At 42.1% G+C, this 27551-nt stretch overlaps 1 protein-coding gene across 1 annotated transcript in view; it reads right to left on the bottom strand.

The window, feature by feature from the left end:
- Positions 1-213: 213 nt before the first annotated feature.
- The window catches only part of DPY19L1 (dpy-19 like C-mannosyltransferase 1), a 53483-nt gene continuing 26145 nt past the window's right edge, over positions 214-27551 (bottom strand). The window contains exons 9-23 of the mRNA XM_054384959.1: positions 25476-25567; positions 22470-22569; positions 20807-20884; positions 17379-17465; positions 15783-15842; positions 13683-13763; positions 12751-12852; positions 11947-12018; positions 10602-10651; positions 8696-8720; positions 6104-6223; positions 2938-3112; positions 1394-1493; positions 1098-1223; positions 214-370 (exon numbers count right to left, since the gene is read on the bottom strand). Of these exons, the coding sequence (XP_054240934.1) occupies positions 214-370; positions 1098-1223; positions 1394-1493; positions 2938-3112; positions 6104-6223; positions 8696-8720; positions 10602-10651; positions 11947-12018; positions 12751-12852; positions 13683-13763; positions 15783-15842; positions 17379-17465; positions 20807-20884; positions 22470-22569; positions 25476-25567 (1425 nt within the window). The remainder of the gene's footprint in view (positions 371-1097; positions 1224-1393; positions 1494-2937; positions 3113-6103; positions 6224-8695; positions 8721-10601; positions 10652-11946; positions 12019-12750; positions 12853-13682; positions 13764-15782; positions 15843-17378; positions 17466-20806; positions 20885-22469; positions 22570-25475; positions 25568-27551) is intronic.

Below are 27551 nucleotides of genomic sequence, written 5' to 3'. Positions count from 1 at the left end.
AAATAGAAATCCACAAACTGGTAGGTTGAAGATATTTCTATCATCAGAATTCACTTAAAATGGTAAAAAAAGAAACCAGGTATGGTTTTGGGTTTTCGTTTGTTTTTTTTTTTTTTCACCATTTTAAGTCTGGTAGAAAAAGGTATTTCTGATTTAGAATTCTTTCTAGTTATTGGTTTAAAAAGACTGATGGTGGTTCTTGGCATTGAAATCTTATTCCTTTGGGATCTTCAAGACTCTGTAATTGCTGTTTTCAAACACTGTGATGAAATATGGCCTGGAATCCTCACTCATAAGGGTACACAAAGGGATTTTGCCACTGTTAACAGGATCCTCCACATCCCAAATTTCAGGCATGCTGCAGCCAGGCCTAGGCAACATAGAAAACACAAAAAGAGAAGTGAAGAAATGCCAACAAAAACCCCAAAGCTTGCTGCATTCAGTTTTATAAACCCCTCTAGGTATATTTGATTGTGCCACCTAGATTTCTTAAGTTTAGCCTTACACTAAAGATTCTTAGCAGATTACAAAATCAATAAACCATGCAGCCCAGAAGGCAAAGAGGAGTGTGGGCAGCAGGGCAAGAGAGAGGATTCTGCTCCCTTACTCTGCTCTTGCGAGGCCCCACCTCAAATACTGTGTCCAGTTCTGGTGTGCCCAGCATAAGGAGGACACAGAGCTGCTGGATTGAGTCCAGAGGAGGCCACAAAGATGATCCAAGGGCTGGAGCACCTCTGTTGTGAGGACAGTTTGAGGGAGCTGGAGTTGTTTAGCCCAGAGAAGAGAAGACTCTGGAGGGACCTCAGAGCTGCCTTCCAATACCTGAAGGGATCCTACAGGAAGGTTGCAGAGGGACTTTTCCTAAGGGTGTCTAGAGACAGGACAAGGGGGAATGGTTTGAAGCTGAGGGAGAGCAGGGTTAGACTGGAGCTTAGGAAGTTCTTCAGGACAAGGGTGGTGAGACTCTAGCATAGGCTGCCCAGGGAGGTTGTGGCTGCCTCCTCCCTCTTGGTGTGGGACACCTGTCAACTAGACTTGGCTGCTCAAGGCCTCATCCAACCTGGCCTTCAACACCCCCGGAGAGGGAGAGGACTCACTTTTTTCTGCTCACACACAACGACTCTTCCAGAATGTAGTAATTCACTCCTAGTTTTATCAATTCTCTTTTCACTTCTTTTGCAGGTTTTCGACTGTACATGGAATACACAACTTTAGTTCTGGCCCTTGAGAAAGAGAAACGGGGAAAAAAAGTCAGCTAGTGACAGAGCATCAAAATGTAAGCTTCAACTTACAAGGAAGGCTTTTTATTTCTCCAGACAACTAAGCAAAACTGAAGTTTAAAGCAGTAGTGCCATTTGCAAATAAAACCCAGATCCCCAACTTCAGTATTTACCTTAATCCTGCATCTTCATAGTGAGGATGATTCACAACAGGACGAAGGGTGGACAGTTTTACACTTGCCATTGTAGGCATTGCTCCTGCAAAGACTGCATCTGAAATGCAGAATGAAAGGCACCTTTGAAAGCAACAATCGAGCAGTACCAGCAGAGAAGCAATCTTCAAATATCTAAAGAGTAAACCTGGAGAGAAACCTAAAGAAGGTAGGGTTCTCTTTGTGAAAAGCACTACCTGGCACCAAGAGGTGCCCTCAGCCCTGGGGAGGCTGCATCCGGAGTATTTGTGTCCAGTTCTGGGCCCTTCAGTTGAAAAAGGACCTCAGGGAACTGCCTGAAAGAGTCCAGCACAGAGCCACAAAGATGCTGCAGGAAGATAGGACAGGTTGAGGGAGCTGGGGCTCTGCAGCTGGGAGAAGAGATTGAAGAAATAAAGATGTGCAGGGCAGTGCTGGGAAGACAGAGCCAGGCTCTGCTCAGGGATATCCAATGACAGGACAAGGGGCAGTGGGTGCAAGCTGGAGCAGAGGAGGTTCCATATGAACAGAAGGAAAAACTTTGTCACTGTGAGGGTCCCAGAGCCCTGGAGCAGGCTGCCCAGAGAGGATGTGGAGTCTCTTTCTCTGGAGATGTTCAAAACCCACCTGGATGTGTTCCTGTGTGACCTGCTCTAAGTGATCCTGCTCTGGCAGGGGGGTTGGACTGGATGACCTTTCAAGGTCCCTTCCATCCCCTAACCTTCTGTGAGTCTACAAAAAAAAAAAAAAACCACTATTTCTTTTTTTTTTTTTTAATAAACCTTGAACTGAGCATAAGCCATTGGACAACTAAACAGAAGAGACTGGAGAGTTGATAGATCTTATTTTTCTTGAATGGATAGACCACCACATTCATTATGCCAATACCTTTTGATTTGTCACTTCTTACACCATTGTTAAATGAGCAATAGAACCTCAGGCCACTTGGGCTATAATATATATATATATATACATATATATATATACACATACATGAAAGATGTATTAAATATAATCATATGATCTATTATGTCTATATATAATATATAAAATACTCTGTCTTTTCCTACTGAAAAGGAAACTACTTCATTTCCAGCCAGTTTTCTGAGCCTTTTTTCACTCATTTCAGTAAAAGGACAGGTGCAACCACAGCACACACTCATTCAGTTCTCTTCTAGTAAAAATGATGATCACAGACCCACACATAGGACCAGGAAAAACCTCTTTGAATTGGATTCTGGAAAAAAAAAAAAAAAAAAAAAATCACTGCACCAGTGGCTGGAACCTCCAGCCTAGTAGCCTGGAGTGTACCACAGCAAGCTTGGGGTGGGGTTTTTTTTGGCTTTATCTTTTTCATTTGCCATAGTTTCTGCATGGACAAGTAAATCCAACTAAGCCATGACTTTAGGATAGTCCAAAGGCAAAGCCAGAGACAGCAGCAATTCACCTCCAGAATCATTCATGCCAAGTTCTCTAGCTGTATCTCACAGTAAATGGGGAACATCACACATCATTAAATGCTTTACCTTGTCTGGTACTGACTTTTATCCACTCTAAGAGTTCCTCCTGTGGCAAATTGCTAAATTCTCCCATGATGTTCCACTGAGTTTGCAGGTTTGCTGATCCCTCTATTGCCATCAATGCTAAAATAGCAAAGACCAAGGTTTTGGGCTGGATTTTACAGAGGAGCCATCCAAACAACTGAAATGCAAGAATCAATTAACTTCTAGGCAACAATTCTGGCACACTGTATGCAACACAATTTTTACTGATCTGTAAGGAGCCTAACATGTATTGCAACATGAAACACTGAATCACAGAGTGGTCTGGGTTGGAAGGGACCTCCAAAGGTCATCCAGACCAATCCCCTCTGCAGTCAGCAGGGACATCCTCAACTAGATCAGGTTTCCCAGAGCCCTCTTGAGCCTCACCTTGAACATTTCCAGGGATGGGGCCCCAACCAACTCCCTGGGCAACCTGTTCCAGTGTTCCACCACCCTCACAGTAAAGAACTTGCTCCCAACATCCAATCTAAATCTGCTCTTCTCTAGTTTGGATCCATTGCCCCTTGTCCTGTCACTGCAGGCTTTTGTAAACTGTCTCTTTCCATCCTTCTTGTAGACCCCCTTAAGGTACTGGAAGGCTCTGCTTTTGCTTCTTCACTACATTTCAGCGGGACCTCATAAGAAGCATTCAAGTTTATCAAATACAGGACATGATATTTGTAATTCTGCATTTAAAAAAAAAAAATCAGAAAATTTACATTACTGCAGCAGTTGAGATGTCAAATTGTGCAAGCAGAACTGATGCAATGATGCTAACTGCACCATTACAGTGGTTTTATCTCCTGCTTACATCAAGAGTTTCTAGCTGGAGTATATCACAGTCTCACAGTATATCAGAGGTTGGAAGGGACCTCCAGAGATCATCAGGTCCAACCCCCCTGCAGGGGGCATGCAGGAGCATGCAGGGGAGTCTGTACAGGAATGCATCCAGGTGGGGTTGGAAAGTCTCCAGAGAAGGAGACTCCACAACCCCCCTGGGCAGCCTGTTCCAGGGCTCTGTCACCCTCACTGGAAAGAAGTTTCTCCTCAGGTTGAGCTGAAATCTTCTCTGTTCTAGTTTGAACCCATTGTTGCTTGGCTTATCACTGTGAACCACCCAAAAGAGCCTGGCCCCCTCCACTTGACACCCACCCCTCAGCTATTGATAGACATTGATCAGATCCCCTCTCAGTCTTCTCTTTTCAAGACTAAATATGGATTAGAGATTGAAAACTCTCCCCCCCCCCCAAAAAAAAAGAAACAAAAGAAAACAAAACTTTTTGTAAGGAGATTCTGGGGTTAGAGAGTTCATTCTGCTTTATATTCAACTCTTCCCTTCCTTAAACTGGAAAAGATGGCCCTTGCCATTTTTCCCCCCTAAAGATCATTTGCTCTAAGCAAACACTCATGAATATGAGGAATAGGCAGTTCAGGAGAAAAACGTCCCAAATGTGCTGTGTTGCAGATGAGTTTTGAGGCAGAATGCCTTCTCTCACCTATACCTGACACAAATCTTAACTAAGACAAATCTGGTTTGCTTCTTTTTCCCTGTGGGATTGGTAATTAGAAGCTTCACATTTCAAAATGCACTAAATAAATGCATTTCATTCAGAAGACCTTTCCTCCTTGGTTTTTTCCTTTTTTTTTTTTTAAATTCATGATAGATATGCAGAGGAAAACCTCCCACTCAGCTAACTACTCCCACTAGGCAGCATCACAAACTAACCATAAATGACCTCAGATTATTAAAACTCTCAAGCTACCTCTCCAAAAAACACAGGTTTAGACTGGATCTTAGGAAGAAGTTTTTCAGTACAAGGGTGGTGAGGCTCTGGGATAGGCTGTCCAGGGAGGCTGTGGATGCCTCCTCCCTGGGGGTGCTCAAGCACAAGGGTGGTGAGGCTCTGGGATAGGCTGTCCAGGGAGGTTGTGGATGCCTCCTCCTTGGGGGTGCTCAGGGCCAGGCTGGATGAGGCCATGAGCAGCTGAGTCTAGTTGAGAGGTGTCCCTGCCCACAGTGGGGAAGCTGGAGGAGATGACCTGAGTCCCTTCCAATCTGAGCCATTCTATGATTGAGGTAACTGAACCCACACAGATTCATGCAAGGGGCTGAAAGAACACCACACAGCAAATTCCTTTTTCATCTGCAGAATAATTCCAGTATGTCTTTTGTTTGCTTGGCTGGTTTTGGTTTGTGTCACAAGTGTTCATTCTACTTAACCAGAACACCTGAGATGACTCCACTTCTTCACTGGTAACTATCCAAGACTGGGAAATATCACAACCCCTGTGAACCTTCCAGAATACTGCAAGTCCATAGCAAATGAAATTTCTCTCAAGTCTCAACCCTCAAGTTACAAGGGGGATAACCAAAGGTCCTTTTTTAAAGACTTCTTGCCACTTTTTCAGCATTTCATATGTTCACTGTGAAGCTCCATTTGATATTGGCAAACTCTCAGCACTTCTACCCATGCCAAGTAATAAAACAAGCATCAAGGAAGTGATGAGCACAACGTTTAAGCAGAGTGAAACTGGGTAGCCTGTGCAGCATTATAAAGAGCTGTTGATCCCTGAAGGAACATCTGGGGAAGCATTTGAGATTCCTGGGAAACAATCATTTGTTTAGCTTAGGGACACTTTCTCTCTTTGCATAATTCTGTCTCATTCATTTATCTTCCAGTTGGGACACACAAGTGTCAGATGGGCTACTGACAGTTAAATGCCTCCACAATACCCAAGAAATATGCAAGACAACAAGCTCCAAAGAGCTGTGAAAACACAGTGTAAACCCAGTTAAAAACCACAGTGGGGATAACAGGAATATCAATAAAAAACTTGGAGAGGCAGAGGTGTGCAGAATCAGTAAAACCCAGTGTGGGTTTCCCTATAGCTTAAGCTCAACACACAGCATATTAACTGCTAGCATAAGGCAGTTAGACAAGTTGCAAAAACCAAGGCATTTGCTTTGTTTGGGATAGAAGAGAAGGAAACTTGTGCAACTAATTTTTTTTGTTGTTGTTTTAACTGGTGCTCTCAGATTCAGCAATTAAACACAGAGAAATCTGCTTCAGGACAAAATATCTGGGTAAATAGCCTAAGTACTGAGATAGCTACAGGACTGAAAAAAAAACAAAAAACACACCCTTACCTGTTTTGAACACACTAAAGAAGCCATAACACAGAGATGTGGTGTCAAAAAGAGTTTCAGTCTCATGATTAGGATTGCTAGGACACTGAATGCCAACAGCTGCAAGGCATGATACACCAGCTGCAAAGAAAAGCAATAGACAGGAGGAGAGTATTTAGGTATTTCTCATTTCTACCTTAAACATACAACTTCATTGCCAGTATAGCTGAAGTGATGAGTTTGAGTCAGATTAGCACCCTTGGTACTGACAAGCACAGCAAGTTTGCTTTTAGTATCCTCAGAAGAGGTTAAAAAGCATCTGAGATGTCACCCACCACTCCTAACACTGCATCTATGACACCTGGGGAAGTGTGGTGGTAAATCAAAGGTCACAGACTGGTCTGGGTTGGAAGGAACCTCCAAAACTCATCCACTCCAACCCCCTCTGCAGTCAGCAGGGGCATCCTCAACTAGGTCAGCCTGCCTCACCTTGAATATCTCCAGGGTTGGGGCTTCAACCACTTCCTTGGGCAACCTGTTGCAGTGTTCCACCACCCTCATGGTGCAGAACTTCTTCCTAACATCCAATCTAAATCTTCTCTTCTCTAGTTTGAAGCCATTACCCCACATCCTGTCACTGCAGGCCTTTGGAAACAGTCTCTCTCCATCCTTCTTGTAGACCCCCTTCAAGATAAAAGCAGTGACTCCAAAAATGCCTCTGACTGATGATTGGAGCAGATGACCTCTAAAGGTCCCTTCCAGCCTATGCCATTCTAGGATTGTATTTTGCTGGCATGAGCTCTCTCTCTCTCACAGCTCAAACCACAGACAGACTGCTGTTAAAAGGTTTGCCCTGTCTGTGCTGACTTAATTGCAAACCAAGCAAATAAACATGCAAGAAAGCTCAATTCAATTACTCTTTTTTTTTTTTGGCATCATTTTATTGCAGGAACCACATGGAGAATTTTCATTATGGAATTTTGCAAATTAGAATTTTCACATTATCTGTCATGTGAGAACCCAGTAAAGGAACCAATTTTCTTCTCAGACTATATAGGGAAGATAAAAGGTCCAGCCTCATTTTCAGCATCTTTCTGTAGTGCTACAGCAAAAGGCCAATGACTCCTCTCTTGTCCCCCCCCCCCCCCCCCCCCACTAGTTAAGTTTGTTTGTTTTTGTTTTTTTTTTTTGTTCAACCATGGCAGGAGGGGGTTGGAACCAGATGACCTTTAAGGTCCCTTCCAATCTAAACCACTCTATAAATCTATGAACATTCCAGAGGTATTCTCCTGAAGTAACAGACCCCATCTCAGATTCATGGATTGATAGAATACCAGGTTGGAAGGGGCTTCAAGGATCATCTAGTCTAACCCCTCAGGGTATGAGTATCAGAGAGTACATCAGAGGTTAGAAGGGACCTTCAGAGATCATCAGGTCCAGCCCCCCTGCCAGAGCAGCATCACTTAGGGGAGTCTGCACAGGAATGCATCCAGGTGGGTTTGGAAAGTCTCCAGAGAAGGAGACTCCACAACCCCCTGGGCAGCCTGCTCCAGGGCTGTCACCCTCACTGGAAAGAAGTTTCTCCTCATGTTGAGCTGAAATCTTCTATGTTCAAGTTTGAACCCATTGTTCCTTGTCCTATCAGTGTGTACCACCCAAAAGAGCCTGGCCCCCTCCTCCTGACACCCACTCCTCAGATATTGATAGACATTGATCAGATCTCCTCTGTCTTCTCTTCTCCAGACTAAACTATATAACTAATATAATAAATATAAACTAATATAATAAACTATAAACTAATATAGTTTAAACGAGGTGGCTCAGCCCCTTGTCAGCCTGGGCCTTGAAACTGTCTGATGTAGGGGAATCCCCCACCTCCCTTGGGAGTTTATCCCAGTGTTTAATAGTTTGAATTGTGAAAAATAAAAATTCTGGCATCTAGTCCAAATCTCCCCAGTAGCAACTTGTGTCCATTAGCCCTTCTCTTTACCAAGTGACTCTTTGTAAAAAGGAAGCCTCCCTCCTCATGATAGAGGAGATAAAAGACACAAGTACATTCAAATAAACCACAGAATCACAGAATTGTCAGGGTTGGAAGGGACCTCAAGGATTATCCAGTTCCAGCTCCCCTGCCATGGGCAGGGACACCTCACACTACAGCAGGTTGCTCACAGCCACATCCAGCCTGGATGCAGAAACCTCCAGGGATGAGGCTTCCACCACCTTCCTGGGCAACCTCTTCCAGCGTCTCACCACCCCCCTGGGGAAGAACTTCTTACTAACATCCAATCTAAATCTCCCCTCCTCTAGCTTGGATCCATTCCTCCTAGTCCTATCACTCCCTGATATCCTAAAAAGTCCCTCCCCAGCTTTCTTGTAGCCCCCTTCAGATGCTGGAAAGCCACAATAAGGTCTCCTTGGAGCCTTCTCTTCTCCAGACTGAACAACCCCAACTCTCTCTCAGCCTGTCCTCCAAGGAGAGGTGCTGCAGCCCTCTGATCATCCTTGTGGCCCTTCTTTGGAACCACCTATCAAGGCCATACCACTGCAAGGTGTATTTCATTTCAGCATTTACATTAGCATGCAAATAAAATTGTGCAGAAAGACTCTTACCTCACCATGGTTAAAACGGTCCTCTCTGCATGGAGAAAAAAAAAAAAAAGGCAGAAAATCACATTATTTGTTTCTGCACTACAGCACCACTGCATTTACTTTGAAGTCATCAATAGTGGCTTTCAGACAATCAGACTGATCCAGTAAGCATGAGTCAGCACCTGCATAGATTATCTTATTTCCCCTTCTATTACAAGCTTTCAAGTGTACTGCAAATCAGTAACCACCCTCCTCAATCCCTATTATCTATCTGGGAAGCCGGAAAAATTCATTTCAGCAGCTCTTTATAATTACTTCCATGAATTATTTCACATGCAGAGGAGTTTCTTTAGAGAATGACACCTCACTGAGATTAAAGAGTACCAAAAAGAGACTCTTCTACTCAGGTGCTACATAGATTGGCTGTGGATTCTCAGAATGAAACAAAACAGAATGAAACACAACAGAATGAAACACAAATGAGAAAGAGAGAGTCAAAATCATGCAAGTGCTCTCCAAGAAGCACATCTGTGAAGCCAGGATGCTGAATTCTCCCCTGATGTATGGAACCTTTGCCATTAGAGTATGGAAAGCACTGAAATGACCACTGATAAATTGAAGAACAAAACAAGAAGGCAGGAGATGTGTCTGGGAAATGGCAACATTCAGTTGGACACATTGACTGCTCTTGAGCACAACATCACCAAGTGATGCCAAAAGGCTGTGGCAGGCTGAGCATGCATTGCAGATATTTAGAATACAGAATTAACACAGTTAGGATCCCTTCCCTAAAAATGAAACTCAGCTACCTTTATCACCTAGAAAACAATACAACAGCAGATATTTAGAACAGAGAACTAACACAGTTAGGATCCCTTCCCTAAAAATGAAACTCAGCTACCTTTATCACCTAGAAAACAAAACAACAAACAAATACTGGGGAGGAAAGAATTTGTATTCATTAGTTACAGGAGAACAGTGAATTTAGTAAATATAATTAATACAGTTAGGATCCCTAGAAAACAAAATAATGGGGAGGAAAAAATTTGTATTCATTATTTATAGGAGAAAAGTGTTTAGTAAACAGAATTAATACAGTTAGGATCCCTTCCTAAAAAATGAAACTCAGCTACCTTTATAATCCAGGAAAAAAAAATTATGGAGAGGAAAGAATTCGTATTCATTTATAGGAGTAAAGTGAATTTAGTAAATAGAATTAATACAGTTAGGATCCCTTCCCTAAAAATGAAACTCAGCTACCTTTATCACCTAGAAAACAAAACAACAACAACAAAAAATACTGGGGAGGAAAGAATTTGCATTCATGATTTATAGGAGAAAAGTGAATTTAGAAAATAAAGTAATACAGTTAGGACCCCTTCCTAAAAATGAAACTCAGCTACCTTTACAACCTAGAAAACAAAATACTGGGGAGGAAAGGATTTGTATTCATTATTTATAGGAGAAAAGTATTTAGTAAATAGAATTAATATAGTCAGGATCCCTTCCTAAAAATGAAACTCAGCTACCTTTACAACCTAGAAAACAAAATACTGGGGAGGAAAGGATTTGTATTCATTATTTATAGGAGAAAAGTATTTAGTAAATAGAATTAATATAGTCAGGATCCCTTCCTAAAAATGAAACTCAGCTACCTTTACAACCTAGGAAAACAAATAATGGGGAGGAAAGAATTTGTATTCATTATTTATAGGAGAAAAGTGAATAGACAGATAAATAAAAACTTAGTTCCAGATATCCTATAAAAATATCACATACAGTACACCCAAGCCATTCAGTTACTGCACTAAATTTACCCTTCAAAAAGGACCAATTCTGAATTATTTAGCATATAGCAAATCCAATAAACCTTCAGCAGCAAATTTATTTTCACATCAAAAAAAACAAAAAGGAAGAAAATATTTACCTTTCATATTGGCCAGCCTGAGATAAGGCCCACATAAGATATTTAATTGCCTGGAGGGAAAAAAAAAAAAGAGGCAAACAAAAAAAGTATGAATAAACTTCCTAAAGCACTCTAAAGCTTTTTCAGCATTGGCTGAATTAAATGACACCCAGGTAATCTCATTTTGAGCTGATGCTAAGATAAAGGCATGCAATGTTTTAGCTGAAAAAAACCTCTTTGGGAGGATGTTTAATTAGTGAGCAGTTCTCCCATCTGTTCCTGGATAAACTGGAAGTTGTTTTCACACAAACGATACAATCAAGTTTTACACAACCCAGTTCTAAACTTCAGTTATAGTACTCATCAGCTAAGTGACAGAAGTTTTTTTGGCACTTGACATCAAACCAAGTTTTAGCATTGACTCAGGACTGGACCTTTGCAAAGAAAAATCTCTGCAAATGGAATACAGAACTTCAAGCAATTAAGCCTGAAAACCTGTGCTTTATCTAACTTTATTGGATAAGGTCTCAGTAGCAGCAGGGCTGCAATGGTGACTTCTGTTAGAAGAGATCAGGAGCTGCCTCCCTATCAGACAGAGCCAGTTCCAGTCAGCTTCACAATGGATTTATCACTGGTCAAAGCTGAACCCATCAGCGATGCTGGTGGTGCCTCTGTTGATAACATGTGCAGGGTAAAAAAAATACTGTGCAGCAGCTTCAAGAGAGAGCAGTGGGAACAACAGGAGAGAAACAATGCTGCAGACATCAAGGCCAGTGAAGAAGAGGAGGGAGAATGTGCTCCAGGTGCTGGAGCAGAGATTCCCCTACAGCTTGTGAAGGAGACCACAGGGATGCAGGTTTTCTCCACAACAGCGTATGGCAGACCATGGTGGAGCAGATACCCACCCTGGGGCCATGCCAAAGCAGGCGGACTTGAACTGAGGGAAGCTGCAACTTGTGGAGAGCACACACAGGAGCAATCTTCTGCCATGAACTGCAGCTTGTGGTGAGAAGCTCAGGTTTTCTGGCAGGACCTGCAACCTGCTGGGGACCCACTCCTGAAGGGCTATACCCCAAGGGAAGGACCCATGCTGGAGCAGTGCATAAAGAACTGTAGCCTAGGGGAGGGACTTACTGAACCTAGGAAGAAGGGGGTGGGGGAGGAGGGGAGGGTGGTTTTGGTCTTGCTTTTGTTTCTTACAATTTTTAATTGACAATAAATTGAATTCATCCTCCCCAGCTGACAACCAGCCAAGACTAATCCAGCAGACTAACTTCTTCATATCTCAAAACAAATAGTGGTCCCTTCAAAATACCTAAAAAGGAAACTCAAGGTCAGAAAGGGATTCCCTAAACCAGCCACTTACCCTTTTGATGATTACCCCAAAAACCACCACAACAACTGGTAACAGCAGAGTCTTTGTGTATCTTACTGGAGTCTGCAGTGGAAATAAACTGCATCAGTTGCTTTCCATTCACCTGTAATTACTTCAACAATCATTTAAAAAAGCAAACCATAATATACAGAGCTGTTCCTTGAATAAAATCTAAAATCAAATATTCAACAACAAAGAAATTCAGGCTTAGACCCCACCACTAGACATAATACCAGCTAGGGTCATGACTAAGTTCTTCACAGTTCTTTGGAAAGCCACCCAAGGACTGGAAGGAGGTTGTATCTCATCTGAATTTGAGTACTGTGAGTTGAGTAACCCCTAAAACATTCTGAATGCACAACTAGATATTGATGGACTAAAATTAATTAATTCTAAACACCACATTAAGAAGCTTTGAAGCTATTCTGTAGTCTAAACCTACTACCCAAGACCTTTGCAACTCCCATTTGATTTTCTATATACACAAAACCAGTTACTGACAGCCACATCAAATCTGAAGGCTGCAGAACTCTTAACCTTTCCTCTATCCCTGAGCAAGCACTTCTTCAATTCAAATACATTTATTAGATCCAAAATCAAAACACTTCTGTTTTCATTATAAGCAATAAAACCACTTCAACTTAGCTGAAGTTCTTTTTATGTCTTTAACTACACCAGTAAGCACTTGAAGTTATGATGGAAGTAGGAGGTTAAGGCTCTGAGATGTTTGAAGTTATAAATCAAGATGAAGCAAAAAATTCTCTCCTCCATGATAATCTATTTTGATTTGATTACCTCTTTTTCCATGAAGTCAAACTCTGCAGCACAGGTATACATTAATGTATCAAAATCCTTGTAGCCAATAAATTTAGATTTTAATATATTTCCTATGTGGGCCTGGTAAGGGGAAAAAAACCCAAACAAACAACAAACATAGTAAGTAAAACCTGTTCTGTTTTCCACAGCAAGGCAGCTTAAACTCACATGAGATATAATTTTAATTAGAACAGAAGTTCAGACTATCCACAATATTAAGAGCACCAAAAAAACAACAAACCAACAAAAACCCCATCTATTTCCAGTGTATTAAATGAAATCTTTTAGTGTAACCCAAGATTGTGCTGTGTTAAATCAAAAGCAGAAAGCAGCAGGGGAAAAAAAAAAAAAAAAAAAAAAAGGAAAAAAAGGGTTTCACCATTGCAGTTGGGTTCAACAAGAGTGTAGTTTTGCATATTCAGATTTTAAGATACCTTTAAGATATCTTTTGCCCCTGCTGCACAGCTGTAGGTTGGTTTTTAACAGCAGAATCTGGCAATAAAGAGGCTGAAGTGAAAGGAGGAGCCCTAGTTACAACAAACATTTCAAAACAGGCTTCAAAATTAGCTTCAGAAGAAGCTGAACTAAGAAAGTGAGCAAATAAAGAGGGAGGTGGAGGGTATGTAAAACAAAGAAAGCTCTATAAATCCACATTTAAAACCAGACACACAGAGTATACTAACTCAGTGCTAAAAACACAACACATTCTTTACACAAGCTTTGGTAATAACACCTCAAAGTCATAATACAGAAAGAATGAGAAAACAAACATGCAATCCCTCTCCCACTTCTGCAACATAATCCTTGGCATTTCAGAGAAGTTTATTACTCAGATGCCAAGATTGAAATACTAGGAATTAAAAAAAAAATCATGGAAGATATTTATCAGGTACTCAGAAAAGAGAACTTACATCATCAGCTATTCCAAACACTAAAGATGTGAGGCATTTCAAGGTGACTGTCCCAAATAACCAGGCACATCCTTCAATGACCTGAACAAAAAAATACATTCAGAACGAAATCAACATCTCAACAGACCTTTAAAGAAGCCTTTTCTTCTTTTTAAGGAGGTTTATTAAATTCACAGTCTCACAGCATATCAGAGGTTGGAAGGGACCTCCAGAGATCATCAGGTCCAACCCCCCTGCCAGAGCAGGAGCACCCAGGGGAGTCTGCACAGGAATGCATCCAGGTGGGGTTGGAAAGTCTCCAGAGAAGGAGACTCCACAACCCCCCTGGGCAGCCTGTTCCAGGGCTCTGTCACCCTCACTGGAAAGAAGTTTCTCCTCATGTTGAGCTGAAATCTTCTCTGTTCAAGTTTGAACCCATTGTTGCTTGGCTTATCACTGTGCACCACCCAAAAGAGCCTGGCCCCCTCCACTTGACACCCACCCCTCAGCTATTGATAGACATTGATCAGATCCCCTCTCAGCCTTCTCTTCTCCAGACTAAACAGCCCCTAGAGGCTCTCAGTCTCTCTTCACAGGGGAGATGCTCAAGTCCCCTAAGCATCCTCCTGGCTCTCTGTTGGATTCTCTCCAGCAGGTCTCTGTGTCTCTTGAACTGGGGAGCCCAAAACTGGACACAGGATTGCAGCTGTGGTCTCAGCAGGGCAGAGTAGAGAGGTAGAAGAACTTCCCTAGCCCTGCTGGACACCTTTCTTGATGCTTCCCAGGATCCCATTGGCTCTCTTGGCCACCAGAGAACATTGTTCTATGAAGAACTTGCTGTCCACCAGCACTCCAAGGTCTTTCTCTGTGGAGCTGCTTTCCAGCAGGGCAGCCTCTAACCTGTCCTGGTGCCTGTTGTTATTCCTCCCCAGATGTAGGACCCTGCACTTGTCCTTATTAAACTCCATGAGGTTTACCTGCAGCCAGCTCTCAGCCTGTCCAGGTCACGTTGGATGGCAGCACAACCTGAGGGGTGTCAGCCAGCCCCCCCAGTTTTGTATCATCATTTTGTATCATCAGGGAATTCATCTACTAGTTACAAACTCTCCTGTTACTACCACAGTAATTTCTAACCAACTCCATTCCCCAGATTTCTCTGCGCTGGGGTGGGTTTTAAATTGTTGTGTATTTTCTGTTAGAGCAGGAATAATCTTGTGCAACTGACCTGCATTACAGCTACAGGGCTGCACAGGCCATTGGAGCAGAGGAGGTAGCAAAGCTAAATCTGCTGGACAGGGGCAGTCTGTCAGTCCAATCTGCTTTGCATATACTGGAGTGTGTACTGAGTATTTCCTACCAACAGCCTTTCCATATGATCAGGTTGTAGTTCAAATCTTGAGAGGAATTTGCTCATTTCTGGTGCCTTCTCAAGACTATCACGAGTTAGAAGCTGCAAAAAAAAACCCACCACCCTCATGGTGAAGAACTTCTTCCTTACATCCAGAATTGTCTTGGTAGCTTCCTATTTCAGGTGCCTTAAGCATTAAGTTGCTTTTCATTTTTTTAATTCTATTTGGCATAGTTTGGAAATGCCCTCTGTGTCTGGACATGACTTCTATTGCCTCAAATCCCACCCACAGACTCAACTTTCTTCCTTTACTTAGTTATGGAATCATGTGTTGCTCGTTGTTGTACAAAATATCCTAACAAATAAAATATATATTTATATATATATACACACACACACATGTAGATAGGACAGATTTTAGTGAATATCTAATGCACTAGTAGCTGAATCTCAATTTCTGCAAGCCCTGTTAGCCTTTACTTACTTTTCCTAAGCTATCCTTCATTTTAAAGGGAGTATCAAATAGATCTTAGATTTAAAATTAAGCATGTTGCCATTTGCAGTCTATTTTAGTTTTTTGATATCAAGGTATGTGCTCCTTTTCCTTCCTCAGTAGTTTAATTTCTGGGAAGATCAGCCAAAAAAAAAAAAAATTTCAGTTGTATTTCTCCATTTTTCAACTACTAGAAATTAACCCAAAAGTTCATTTCTGCATTAATCCAGAAAAAGTTAATTGTGCCTCTCAGAAATCCAAAGCACATTAAATTCCTTACCCATATGTAGATTTCTCTTCTGCTTCTTTTCAAGAGTTTTGGACTCAGCTCAAGGATTCCCTAATTAAATAGAAAATTAAAAAAATAATGTACATTTTCAGGTAACACACAGTAACAATAAGATATTCCAGTACCCTGAAGGAGGGGGTTTTGGGTAAGTGCCTATGGTACCACACAGCTGTCTATTAAAAACCCCTCCATATAATACCTAAAATATCAATGAATATATAATATTGTGATTTTTATCCTGCACTGGCAAAACATGCCAACATACAAGGTCTGCTTTGGGTTGGAAGGCACCTCCAAGGGTCATCAAGTCCAACCCCCCTGCAGTCAGCAGGGACTGCCCATGGCAGGAGGGTTGGAACTAGATGATGCTTGAGGTCCCTTCCAATCCTGCCAATTCCATGATTCTATAACACCCTGCACTAGATCAGGTTGCTCAGAGCCTTGTCAAGCCTGTCCTGGAGTATCTCCAGGGATGGGGACTCAACCACCCTCATGGTGCAGAACTTGCTCCTAACACCCAATCTGAATCTGCTCTTCTCTAGTTCCAAACCACTGCCCCTCATCCTGTCCCTGCAGGCCTTTGTAAACAGTTCCTCTGTAGCCTTTCTGTAGGTCCCCTTCAGGTACCAGAAGGCAGCTCTAAGGTCTCCCTGGAGCCTTCTCTTCTCCAGGCTGCACACCCCCAGCTCCCTCAGCCTGACCTCATAGCAGAGGTGTTCCAGCCCCCTGATCATTTTCAATGCACACAAATCCCTTCAGAGAAACTACGTGAAGCTGAAAGACATTTTTTCTCCCTATTCAGGGAAAAATTAAGCTAGTGAATGATAAGGTGATGAGTCTTCAGTGACTGCTATGAGGATAGGCTGAGGGAGCTGGGGGTGTTCAGCCTAGGGAAGACACTGGGGGGACCTTAGAGCTGCCTTCCAATCCCCATTGGGATCCTAGAAGAAGGCTGCAGAGGGACTTTTCATGAGGGTGTCTAACAATAGGACAAGGGGGAATGGTCTGAAGCTGAGGGAGAGCAGGGTTAGACTGGAGCTTAGGGAGAAGTTCTTCAGTAGGAGGGTGGTGAGACTCTGGAAGAGGCTGCTCAGGGAGGTTGTGGATGTCTCTTCCCTGGGGGTGTTGAAGACCAGGCAGGATGAGGCCATGAGCAGCTGAGTCTAGTTGAGAGGTGTCCCTACCCATGGTGGAGAGGTTGGAGGAGATGATCTCTGAGGTTCCTTCCAACCTGAGCCGTTCTAGGATTCTACACTCTGCAGTTTGACAATTAATAAAAAAGGACTTAAAACTCTTCTTTGCTTGTTTTATAACTATTCTGATCAAAAACACACAGGTGGTAATATTGTCATAAAAACAAGAGAATTACAAAAAGAAGATAATTGAGCCTTAACCAAATGTCTCTTATAAAAATGTGATTTTTTTTTTTTTTTAATATAAGTATTTACCCATTCTCCAAATATCCTTAGGATCTAATTCTTTTTGTTTTGGGAAGGATTTATCAATCTGGTTTCACATCAAGCCATACATAACAGTACTGCATTACAGTTTTAGCCCCTCAGAGGATATTTTGCTTTAACCACTTACCCAGATCACTACTAAAGAAGCAGCATAGTATGATGTCAACAACATTGAATTACCAAACATCAGAATAAAACACACCAAAAGAGACACCTAAAAAAAACAACACAAAAAAATACAAAAGAAATAAAATAAAAATAATTACATTTCAATAGAAAAGGGTTGCCCAAGTATAGAAATTACCTTGTGTCAACAGCTTTAAAGGTACCTACTTCACCGCAAGTGCCTACTGAATTGTTCTGAAAACATCTCTTTTAAGGACTTAATGGCAAGACATAACCAAGTGATGTTAATTCACATTTTAAAAGTGCTTACAGACAGAAAGATTTGATCACAGGACTAACACATGGGATATCACAGCTACATTTTTCAAGTTATTCTTAACATGCATCTTAACTGCCTCCAGTTCTGGTGTCCCCAGCATAAGAAGGACACAGAGCTGTTGGAGAGAGTCCAGAGGAGGCCACAAAGATGATCCAAGGGCTGGAGGTGTTCCAGCCCCCTGATCATTTTCAATGCACACAAATCCCTTCAGAAAAAAACTATATGAAGCTGAAAGACATTTGGGTCTTCTTTATTTTTTTTCCCCTATTTAGGGAAAAATTAAGCTAGTGAATGATGAGGTTATGAGTCTTTAGTGACTGCTGTGAGGATAGGCTGAGGGAGCTGGGGGTGTTCAGCCTGGAGGAGAGAAGGCTCCAGGGGGACCTTAGAGCTGCCTGCCAATAGCTGAAGGGATCCTACAGGAAGGCTGCAGAGGGACTTTTCCTGAGGGTGTCTAGAGACAGGACAAGGGGGAATAATTTAAAGCTGAGGGAGAGCAGGGTTAGACTGGAGCTTAGGAAGAAGTTCTTCAGTACAAAGCTGGTGAGACTGTGCAGCAGGCTAGCCAGGGAGGCTGTGGCTGCTTCCTCCCTGGGGGTGTTCAAGGTCAGGCTGGATGAGGCCTTGAGCAGCTCAGTCTGGTTGAGAGGTGTCCCTGCCCATGGTGGGGAGGTCAGAGGAGATGTTCTCTGAGGGCCCTTCCAACCTAAGCCATTCTATGATTTTTCCCCCCCCCACCTCTTTCAGAATCTTGAAGAAACACAAAATTTATGTTGACTGTTCTGTGCCTTCTTTCTTTCAAACCAAGAGGAATATCTTTAGAATAAAATCATCACCAAAGCCAAGGAAGCAGAATTAATTGTTTCTTTATATGCACTTAGCCTAAGAGCTTGGAAGTCAAGGCTGAAGTACAACTACTAGTCACCACCCTGGTCTCCTACTGTGCTGCTTTGTTGTTGTTGTTGTTTAATAGAAAGCAAATGGAACTGCATTTTCCTACTTGGAAAGCAACATCAATGATCAATCTCTGCCACCTTCTACACACAGCAATAATGACAAATAATGTAATTATTTGTGAAATATGCAGACTTTTGTATTCCCTTCCTCACAAAGCCAGACCTTCATTTAGCACACAAAAATGAGGGGGAGGGAGGGAAGCAAAACCTGAAAAAAGACTGGCAGGTTACCCAGCCTCATTAAGCTTTCCCTGTAATATAACAGGAGAGTTTTCAATCTGAAAATAGGCTTTTTTATGACACTTTGACACCAAAATGATGATGTAGCTATCAACAGAAGCCAAAAGGGTTTAAGTATTTCATGCTGCTTCTGTCAGACAAATTACTAAACCAAGAAGCTTATATGCAAATTGTCCTTGTAAATCTGACTGGGAATGAGCTTTTGGTGTCCTGGGTTGGTATCAGAAAGGAGTTGCAGAGAATTCATTCCTGCCTTTAATTTATAATTTACAGGATTTCAAAAGGCATTTGAAAATAGAAAACACAATTTAGCTCAAAGACTCTTTTTTGTGATAAATACTCTGTTTTTTTTTCTTGTTGGTTTCACTGAGTTTGCACAGCACAATTTTAGCCCAAACCCTGTCTCTTCATAAAATTGTTTTTATCTTCCTGTGTATTTAACACTGTAGCCTTGCTTTGAGGATCTAAATTCCTGCTAGCAAAAACTGATCATTAACACATCTTTCAAAATGAAAATCAGATCATTTTATGCAGAAATTACTTTCATGATCTCCTTCCTTTGTTGATTTTCTCACCCATTTTTGAAAGAACAGTTTTCCCTCAGACTTATAACTTATTTTCTTTGTTCTCCTTCCTCAGTATCTCCCCAAATAGTTCAACCACAGCATCTTTGCATGGTCAAGACCATCACAGTCCTCAAGGAGTTCTTCTCCTTCAGTGATAAAAGATCTGTTCTCTGCTTTTGACTTACTAACATCAGAGTCTTTTGTTTCTGCTAACCTATGGCATGAAGCAAACGCTGCTTTTTCAGCCTTTTATTCTCCATACTCTCTTACTTGGTCTGTTTTCTAGTCTGCTGTTTGAAGCAGTTATCTTCAAGTCCATAGAATTAATAGATACAAGAAAGGAGAGGCAAAGATTTCTACAAATGTTTTAGGTTGGTAATTTTTCTAGTTTCTGACACCACTACCAAGTCTGGTGCTAAACTATGGCCCTTGGTGAACACTGATCTGCTGAGATCACAGAATTAACCCGGTTGGAAAAGACCTTCAAGATCATCCAGTCCAACCTATCACCCACCATCTAACCAACTAAACCATGGCACTAAGTGCCTCATCCAGTTTTATTTTAAATACCTCCAGGGACACCTCCAGAGATCCAGCAGAGGATATGAAGAGATTTTCCCCCTCTACTCTGCTCTGGTAAGACCCCACTTGGAGTTCTGCATCCAGCTCTGGGGCCCTCAACACAAGAAGGACCTGGAACTGTTGGAGTGGGTCCCAGGAGGCCACAAAGATAATCAGAAGGCTGGAGAACCTCTCCTATGGGGTCAGAGTGAGAGAGTTGGGGCTGTTCAGCCTAGAGAAGAGGAAGCTTCAGGGAGACCCTAGAGCAGCCTCCCAGTATCTGAAGGGGGCTACAGGAGACCTGGGGAAGGACTTTTTACAAGGGCTTATGGTTACTGGATGAGAGACAATGGCTTTAGGCTGCAAGAGGGGAGATTTAGACTGGATATGAAGTAGAAATTCTTTACAGAGAGGGTGGGGAGACACTTGAACAGGTTACCCATGGAGGTTGTAGATGACCCCTCCCTGGATTTATTCAAGGCAAGGTTGGATGGGGCCTTGAGCAACCTGGTCTAGTGAGAGGTGTCCCTGCCTACAGCAGGGAGGGTGGAACTAGATGATCTTGAAGGTCCCTTTCAACTTAAACCAGTCAATGATTCCATGATATAAATATACACAAGGTCAAATATTCAAATCCAGGCCCCTCCCCCTCCCTTATTATTACAACTTTTCAACCATCTTGCAACTAAGGAAAACAGTTCAGACAAATGGGGTTTTTTAATGCTTTGACCTGTTTGAGGGGATGTAAGTTTATAAAAAAAAAAAAATAAAAGGATGTTTTAATTACCATATGAGCAGAGAGTATCTTCTGTAATTTGCAGGAGTCAATATAACCCATAATACAGACAGCAAATAATGAAGCTATCTAGAATCAAAAGTGAAACAATAATTGGAACCAATTTGCAGTGGTTTGCTCTTTCTAGCAGAGTACAGAGTCATACCAAAAAACAATTAGTCAAACAATCAACTGTTATTACTATTTGTGGCTAAACAAATATTTGGGCATTTCAGAACGGTTTCTTTCAATATAAAAAAAACCCCAAACAAAACCTTATTGTGGTGCTCTGAATAACAATTATCAAACACATTCAAATATTTAATAGGTATCCAGCTTGATAAAAATGCAAGCCATCAAAACATAGCACTAAACATCACCCTTGGATTTAAAACAGAACAAACCAATAAACAAAAGCACAACAAAACCCCCTCCAACAACTCACCCCAAACCCAACCCAAATCATTCACTAACATGATTTAATTGGAACTTTTCAGCAAAGTATGGGAACATCCCTAATGTGCAGCTGAGGAAAATGAGATCCAGTGATTAAGGCAGCTTGCTACAAGCCACATGGGAAATCAGCAAAATTATGAATTGAATCTGTAATTCCAAATTTCAGGCCCAGCATCTTAAACAGCTTCTAGTGATGAGTTTCTCCCAGTATTTTTACATCATTTACTGGGGCTTCCTTTTCTGCAGTTAGGAAACTTGAACAGCACAGCATACATTGGTTGCTCAAAACTATCAACTCCAACCAAGCAACAGCTGCCTCAATAGGATAGCCACTTGAAAAGGTACAGATGGATTTCAATCAGTTTAAACACTAAGGAAGTTAGTTTGGATGTCAGGAAGAAGTTCATCTTCAACTAGATGAGGTTGCTCATAGCCCCATTCAACCTCACCTGGAAAGTTCTTTACCTTAGGAAAAAGTTTATTACCATGAGGGTAGTGGAACAGGTTGCCCAGGGAGATGCCTGGGACCCCATCCCTGGAGATATTCAAGGTGGGGCTCCACAGGGCCCTGAGCTACCTGATCTAGTGGAGGATGTCCCTGCTGACTGCAGAGGGGGTTGGACTGGATGAGCTTTGCAGGTCCCTTCCAACCCAGACCATTCTATGATTGTGTGAAGTGTGCTGTGTGACAGCACTTGACAGCTCCCCTTGGCATTTGCCAGCTTTCCACACTCCCTGAAAGTCACCTCTACTGTCTGAACTGTCACAGAAAAGCTCAGGCTCACCAAAATTAAATAGGAAATCATGCAAAATCATGCCAGATGTTACATGCCAGATGTTACATGCCATGCAAACACTGCTCCACTAAAAAAATTGGAATAGCCTAAAGAGATGCAAGATGAATGTCTTTTTCTTTTTACTTTTCTACTTCAATATACAAAGTTTTTTTCTTGTTCTAATGTGCTGATCTTAGGCTGGAGGCTGCTTTTAAGAGAAAGAGTAATTTCTTTCTTTTTAGTCCTGAAAAGAGAACTGAGTGGTATGAATGGTCACCTTTTAAATTTAAGACTAGAAAAATACTGTGATAAATGGTGTGAATCTTTCCTGAGAGGAAGAGGGAAATCTGGCTGAAAGGAAAGCATCAGAGCAGTTGTGAACTCAGTGGCTGCCTACATAAAGCTAAGACAAAAAGACTATTCAGAGGGAAATATGGTCTTACCTGGGTTAGAAGAACAAACTGAGCAAACTGCCAGGGAAGCATGAAAAAGATATTAGAAACACACAGTGCAATCAAGCTTCCTGTATTAATATTCGGAATCCTTGGGAAAAAGAGACAGAATAGGCATTGGTTAAATAAAATCACACAAATTTCTGCACAGAGTTGCAAAGAACAACAGAGAATGCAAGAAAAACAATGGCACCTTGGAAGTTAGCTGGCAATGCTGAGCAACTAAAAGTAACACTGCTCAGGTAAATCTAGCATCCATTTTCCATCAGTATCCAAACCCCAGTGGTCCTGATACTTAATGCTTTTGACCTGAGGAGTTCACTCATTACCAAACAAGCAATATGACAGACCAACCCATGCCACGTGTAGTGCTCCACCTGCTTCTGACAACTCTGCAGTCAGGTCACAACCACTGCAGTTTCAGTTGGGACCACAACTATTCTCTGAGCAGTCTGCATTTGCAATTGATTTCTCTCACACAGTCCTTCCATGTTGACTTTCTACAACTCTCCACTAGCAAACCTGAGTGAGGTTTCACGGCAGGAGGGCAGCAACAAATATGTGAAACTCATCTTTAACCGCAAACAGCCCATTCTCTATGTCCTCCTAGAAGTGCTCTTTATTTAACCCTGTGTTAGCCTTGAGTTCAGAGACATGCCACTTGTCAAATTGCACTAAGTGGCCTCCAACAAATGAAGACAAAATTAAATGTTCTGTTGTAAAACTCAGCAGATTACAGCAGAATTAGAATCACAGAATTGTCAAGATTGGAAGGGACCTCAAGGATCATCCAGTTCCAACCCCCTTGCCATAGGGGCAGGGACACCTCACACTGGAGCAGGTTGCTCAGAGCCACATCCAGCTTGGCCTTCAAAACTTCCATGGATGAGGCTTCCACCACCTCCCTGGGAAACCTGTGCCAGTGTCTCACCACCCTCCTGGGGAAGAGTTTCTTCCTACCATCCAATCTGAACCTAACCACTTCCAGTTTTGTTCCATTCCCCCCAGTCCTATCACTCCCTGACACCCTAAAAAGTCCCTCCCCAGCTTTCTTGTAGGCTTCCTTCAGATACTGGATGGTCACAATAAGGTCTCCTCTGTAAAGCTTTCTTCAGCTTTTATTTACAAAGGCTTGAGCTAAACTTCCAATAGAAGTCATGCTGACCATGACTCTACTGTGCTAATCAATACATGATCCAAGTGATAATAATGAAGAATTTCAGTTGTAGTCTCTGTAAAGATAGTTCCTGGATACTTCACTGGAATTCCTAAACCAGAGCTGCTCTTGAAGCAGCAATTGTAACTGAGAAACAGAATGTTCAATTGTTTTATCCCATTTTTGGAATCTCACTCTGAAATGCTGAGATTAATATCTGCATAAGCCCAAGTACTACTTTAAGTACCAAGATGTTGAGAACAAGAGGGAATCTCTCTAACCAAGAAGTGGCATAATTACAGGTCTAGAACCTATGTGCTCTGATCACCCTAACATAAAGTGCAATTCCCTCAGCTTTTGTTTGACCTCACAATTAGCATTAGATGAACAAGTGTCTCTCTAACATGAAATCCAGTAACCACTCTACAAACCATTCCTCAAAATATTTTTTCTAGACAGCGTTTATCTTTTCTTCACCTAAACCCCACAAAGTAGTAACAAGAAAGAAACATTTGCAGTTTAATCATCAGTAACTACAAATGTCTGTGACCTAATAAAGGAAAATCTGGGGTTACAAGCACAAAGTTCAGCTAAATCACAAATATGCTGCAAATCTGATGTAATGGAGTTGGTGGAAAAGCCATCAAGTATTATTCATAGAACAGCTTCGGTTGGAAGCGGCCATTCAGACCATCTGCTCCAACCTCCCTGCCACAGCCAGGGACACCTCTCAATTAGACTCAGCTGCTCAAGGCCTCATCCAGCCTGGTCCTGAACACCCCCCAGGGAGAAGGCATCCACAGCCTCCCTGGGCAGCCTATTCCTGTCTCAGCAGCCTCATATTGAAGATTATTGATCATGTTTATTCAAAATAGAGACAAGCCAGTGCCACAATGATGTTAGAAACAACCATCGCCAAGCAGGGCTAGTGACCCCAAGAGCATCCCTGCATCAATTAAACTTGATTGTTCTAAATCATTCAAGTAGTTAGAGGAGCTAATTAATCATTGAAACCTGCAAGAACATGCTAGTTTATGGGTGCTTATAACATCATAGTATAGGCTTATTCCAAGGGCAACCAACACAGAATCAGAATTGTCAGGGTTGGAAGGGACCTCAAGGATCATCCAGTTCCAAACCCCCTGCCATGGGCAGGGACACCTCACTCTAGATCAGATTGCTCACAGCCACATCCAGCCTGGCCTAACATCCCACTCTCCAAGAGGGAGCAACCCAATTGCTGGAGTATCAGCTTGTTTCTCATGGAAAGAATGTGACATCAACCAAAAACTTTGATTTTTAGCTTAGGTATGAATGTGCCAGCACTGTCATTATTATTTTTATTGTAACCAAGTCTTCAAGTTGCAAAGTTTTTTTTCCCTTTTCCTAAGTGAGCAACGTGACTGCAGTTCTGCTGGTGCACAGATTTTTATTGTAACCAAGTCTTCAAGTTGCAAAGTTTTTTTCCCTTTTCCTAAGTGAGCAACGTGACTGCAGTTCTGCTGGTGCAGATTTTTATTGTAACCAAGTCTTCAAGTTGCAAAGTTTTTTTCCCTTTTCCTAAGTGAGCAACGTGACTGCAGTTCTGCTGGTGCAGATTTTTATTGTAACCAAGTCTTCAAGTTGCAAAGTTTTTTTCCCTTTTCCTAAGTGAGCAACGTGACTGCAGTTCTGCTGGTGCAGAGTCTGCAACCGAACAGCCGCAGGAAAGTTGCTGTGTTAACAGTGTCAGTGCCACAGCACACAGAGGCACTTTAGCAAGTACTTCAATAAATTCATTTAAACACATCTCCATTTGTTTTTCAATCATTGCAAAATGCTGAGTAGAAATTGAGAGGTACCTGAGAATATAGGTCAAAAGCAACATCTGAAGCACAAGGAAGGGGTATGAGAAACTTTCACGAAGAGGTGGAGTCCACATGACGCGAGTGCACTAAAAATAAGAACTGGGTTAGATGCTAACATTTGCTGCTATCTTTCCATAAAGCAAAGCATTTGTACTTCAAAATGAGTGGCCATGGATCCTTCAGCAAAGCCAAAACCAAGTTACATGAGAATTCACTACCAAATTTGGAAAAAAAAGCAAAACAAAAAAAAAAACCCCAAACCAACAAGCTGGGTAGTCAGGAAAAAAAAAAAAAGGAGGAAAAAGGAAGCAGCTTCCAGATTTGAAGTGTGTGATGTACTGTTTAATTAAAATGGATCACTGCCTTTCCAAAATTTGATGTGACAGCTAGAGAACATCCAAGAAAAAACAGCCAGGACAGCAGCTGCTTGTCCCTGCCTCTGTGGAAATGAACAACTCATTCAGGTAAGTAAAACCATTCTCAATTCAGGCCACACTTAGAGAAAGTGTGTGGGGAGAGGATCTGAAGGCTAACCCAACACACCTGGCATTAGAGTTTTAGACAATTCTCACTTCTACCAGCAACAGCACAGAAAGTGTAAGGTCCAAAGCTGTGCTCTGCAATCACAGAATGTTAGGGGTAGGAAGGAACTAACAGAGATCACCCAGCCCAACCCCCCCACCAAAGCAGGACCACCTAGGGCAGGTCACACAGGAACACAATCAGGAAGGTTTTGAATGCCTCCAGAGAAGGAGACTCCACAATCTCTCTGGGCAGCCTGCTCCAGGGCTCTGTCACCCTTACCATAAAGAAGCATCCCCTCCTGTTGAGGTGGATCCTCCTGTGTTCCAGTGTGTACCTGTTGTTCCTTGTCCTATCCCTGGGCACTACCATGAAGAGCCTGGCACCTGACACCCACCCCTCAGATATTGATAGACCATCAGATCCCCTCTCAGCCTTCTCTTCTCCAGACTAAACAGCCCCAGGGCTCTCAGTCTCCCTTCACAGGACAGATGTTCCAACTCCTTTCATCATCCTCATAGCTCTCTGTTGGACTCTCTCCAGCAGATCCCTGTCTCTCTTGAATGGGGGAGCCCAAAACTGGACACAGCATTCCAGATGTGGTCTCATCAGCGTATAGCAGAGGGGAAGGAGAACCTCCACAGCCCTGCTGGCCACACTTTTCTTAATGCACCCCAGGATGCCATTGTCCCTCTTGGCCACCAGGACACATTGCTGTCCCATGAAGAACTTGCTGTCCACTAGGACTCCAAGGTCTTTCTCCATGGAGCTGCTTGAAATGAAGATCTTACAGAGCTTATACCAATTTAGACATTTCACTCTAACTCCAACCAAGCAGAGCATAAAGCAACGTGGTCAACTGAATAGCTTCTTCATTAAGCTCTTGAGGTTCATGACAAATGGCTGAGCTGTCTGTCATCTCCAATATTTACATTCAGCTCTTCATGCAGCACTTGCAGATGGCAATGACATCCCCTCCCCCCAAAAAAATATTGGCATACATATAAAAAGGGTTCAAAATGACTACCAGTAGATTTGCACTACAGATTAGAAGTTCCTTACAACTTCAGGACAAAAACATAGGTCAGGCCACCTTAATATGGACCATAATAAACCTGTGATGAGCTTATAGGATATTGATGCTAGGATGTTCCTTCTCCTTTGCTTCTTATAATCTTAGCAACATTTTTAAATTACTGTTTTATCAAAGAACATGGAGTCAACCTGATACAAGCCCTGCTCCATCAAAGAAATCAGTAGAATTGGCATTACACAAGCCCTTCCTTATTGCCTTGCTATTTCACAAGCCCATTAAAACATGCAGTGTAAAATAAATGTATAGAAATAGCACAAGATAAATGCAAAGCACAGAAGCCTATCACATAAATCCAACACAGGCCTTGCTGTCTAAAAAGCACTCTCTGGAAAAGCTGCACCTTGATTACTAGTAAACCTTTCATAAATATATATACACTAATGTGTTGTCTTCAGCTGACTGCACAGATATGATGAGTTTAGTTCAAGTTATTTTTATTAGCAATAAATATG

This window comes from Indicator indicator, chromosome 11, assembly GCF_027791375.1.
Source record: "Indicator indicator isolate 239-I01 chromosome 11, UM_Iind_1.1, whole genome shotgun sequence".
Taxonomy (NCBI): domain Eukaryota; kingdom Metazoa; phylum Chordata; class Aves; order Piciformes; family Indicatoridae; genus Indicator; species Indicator indicator.
This window is presented reverse-complemented; position numbering and strand designations above follow the sequence as displayed.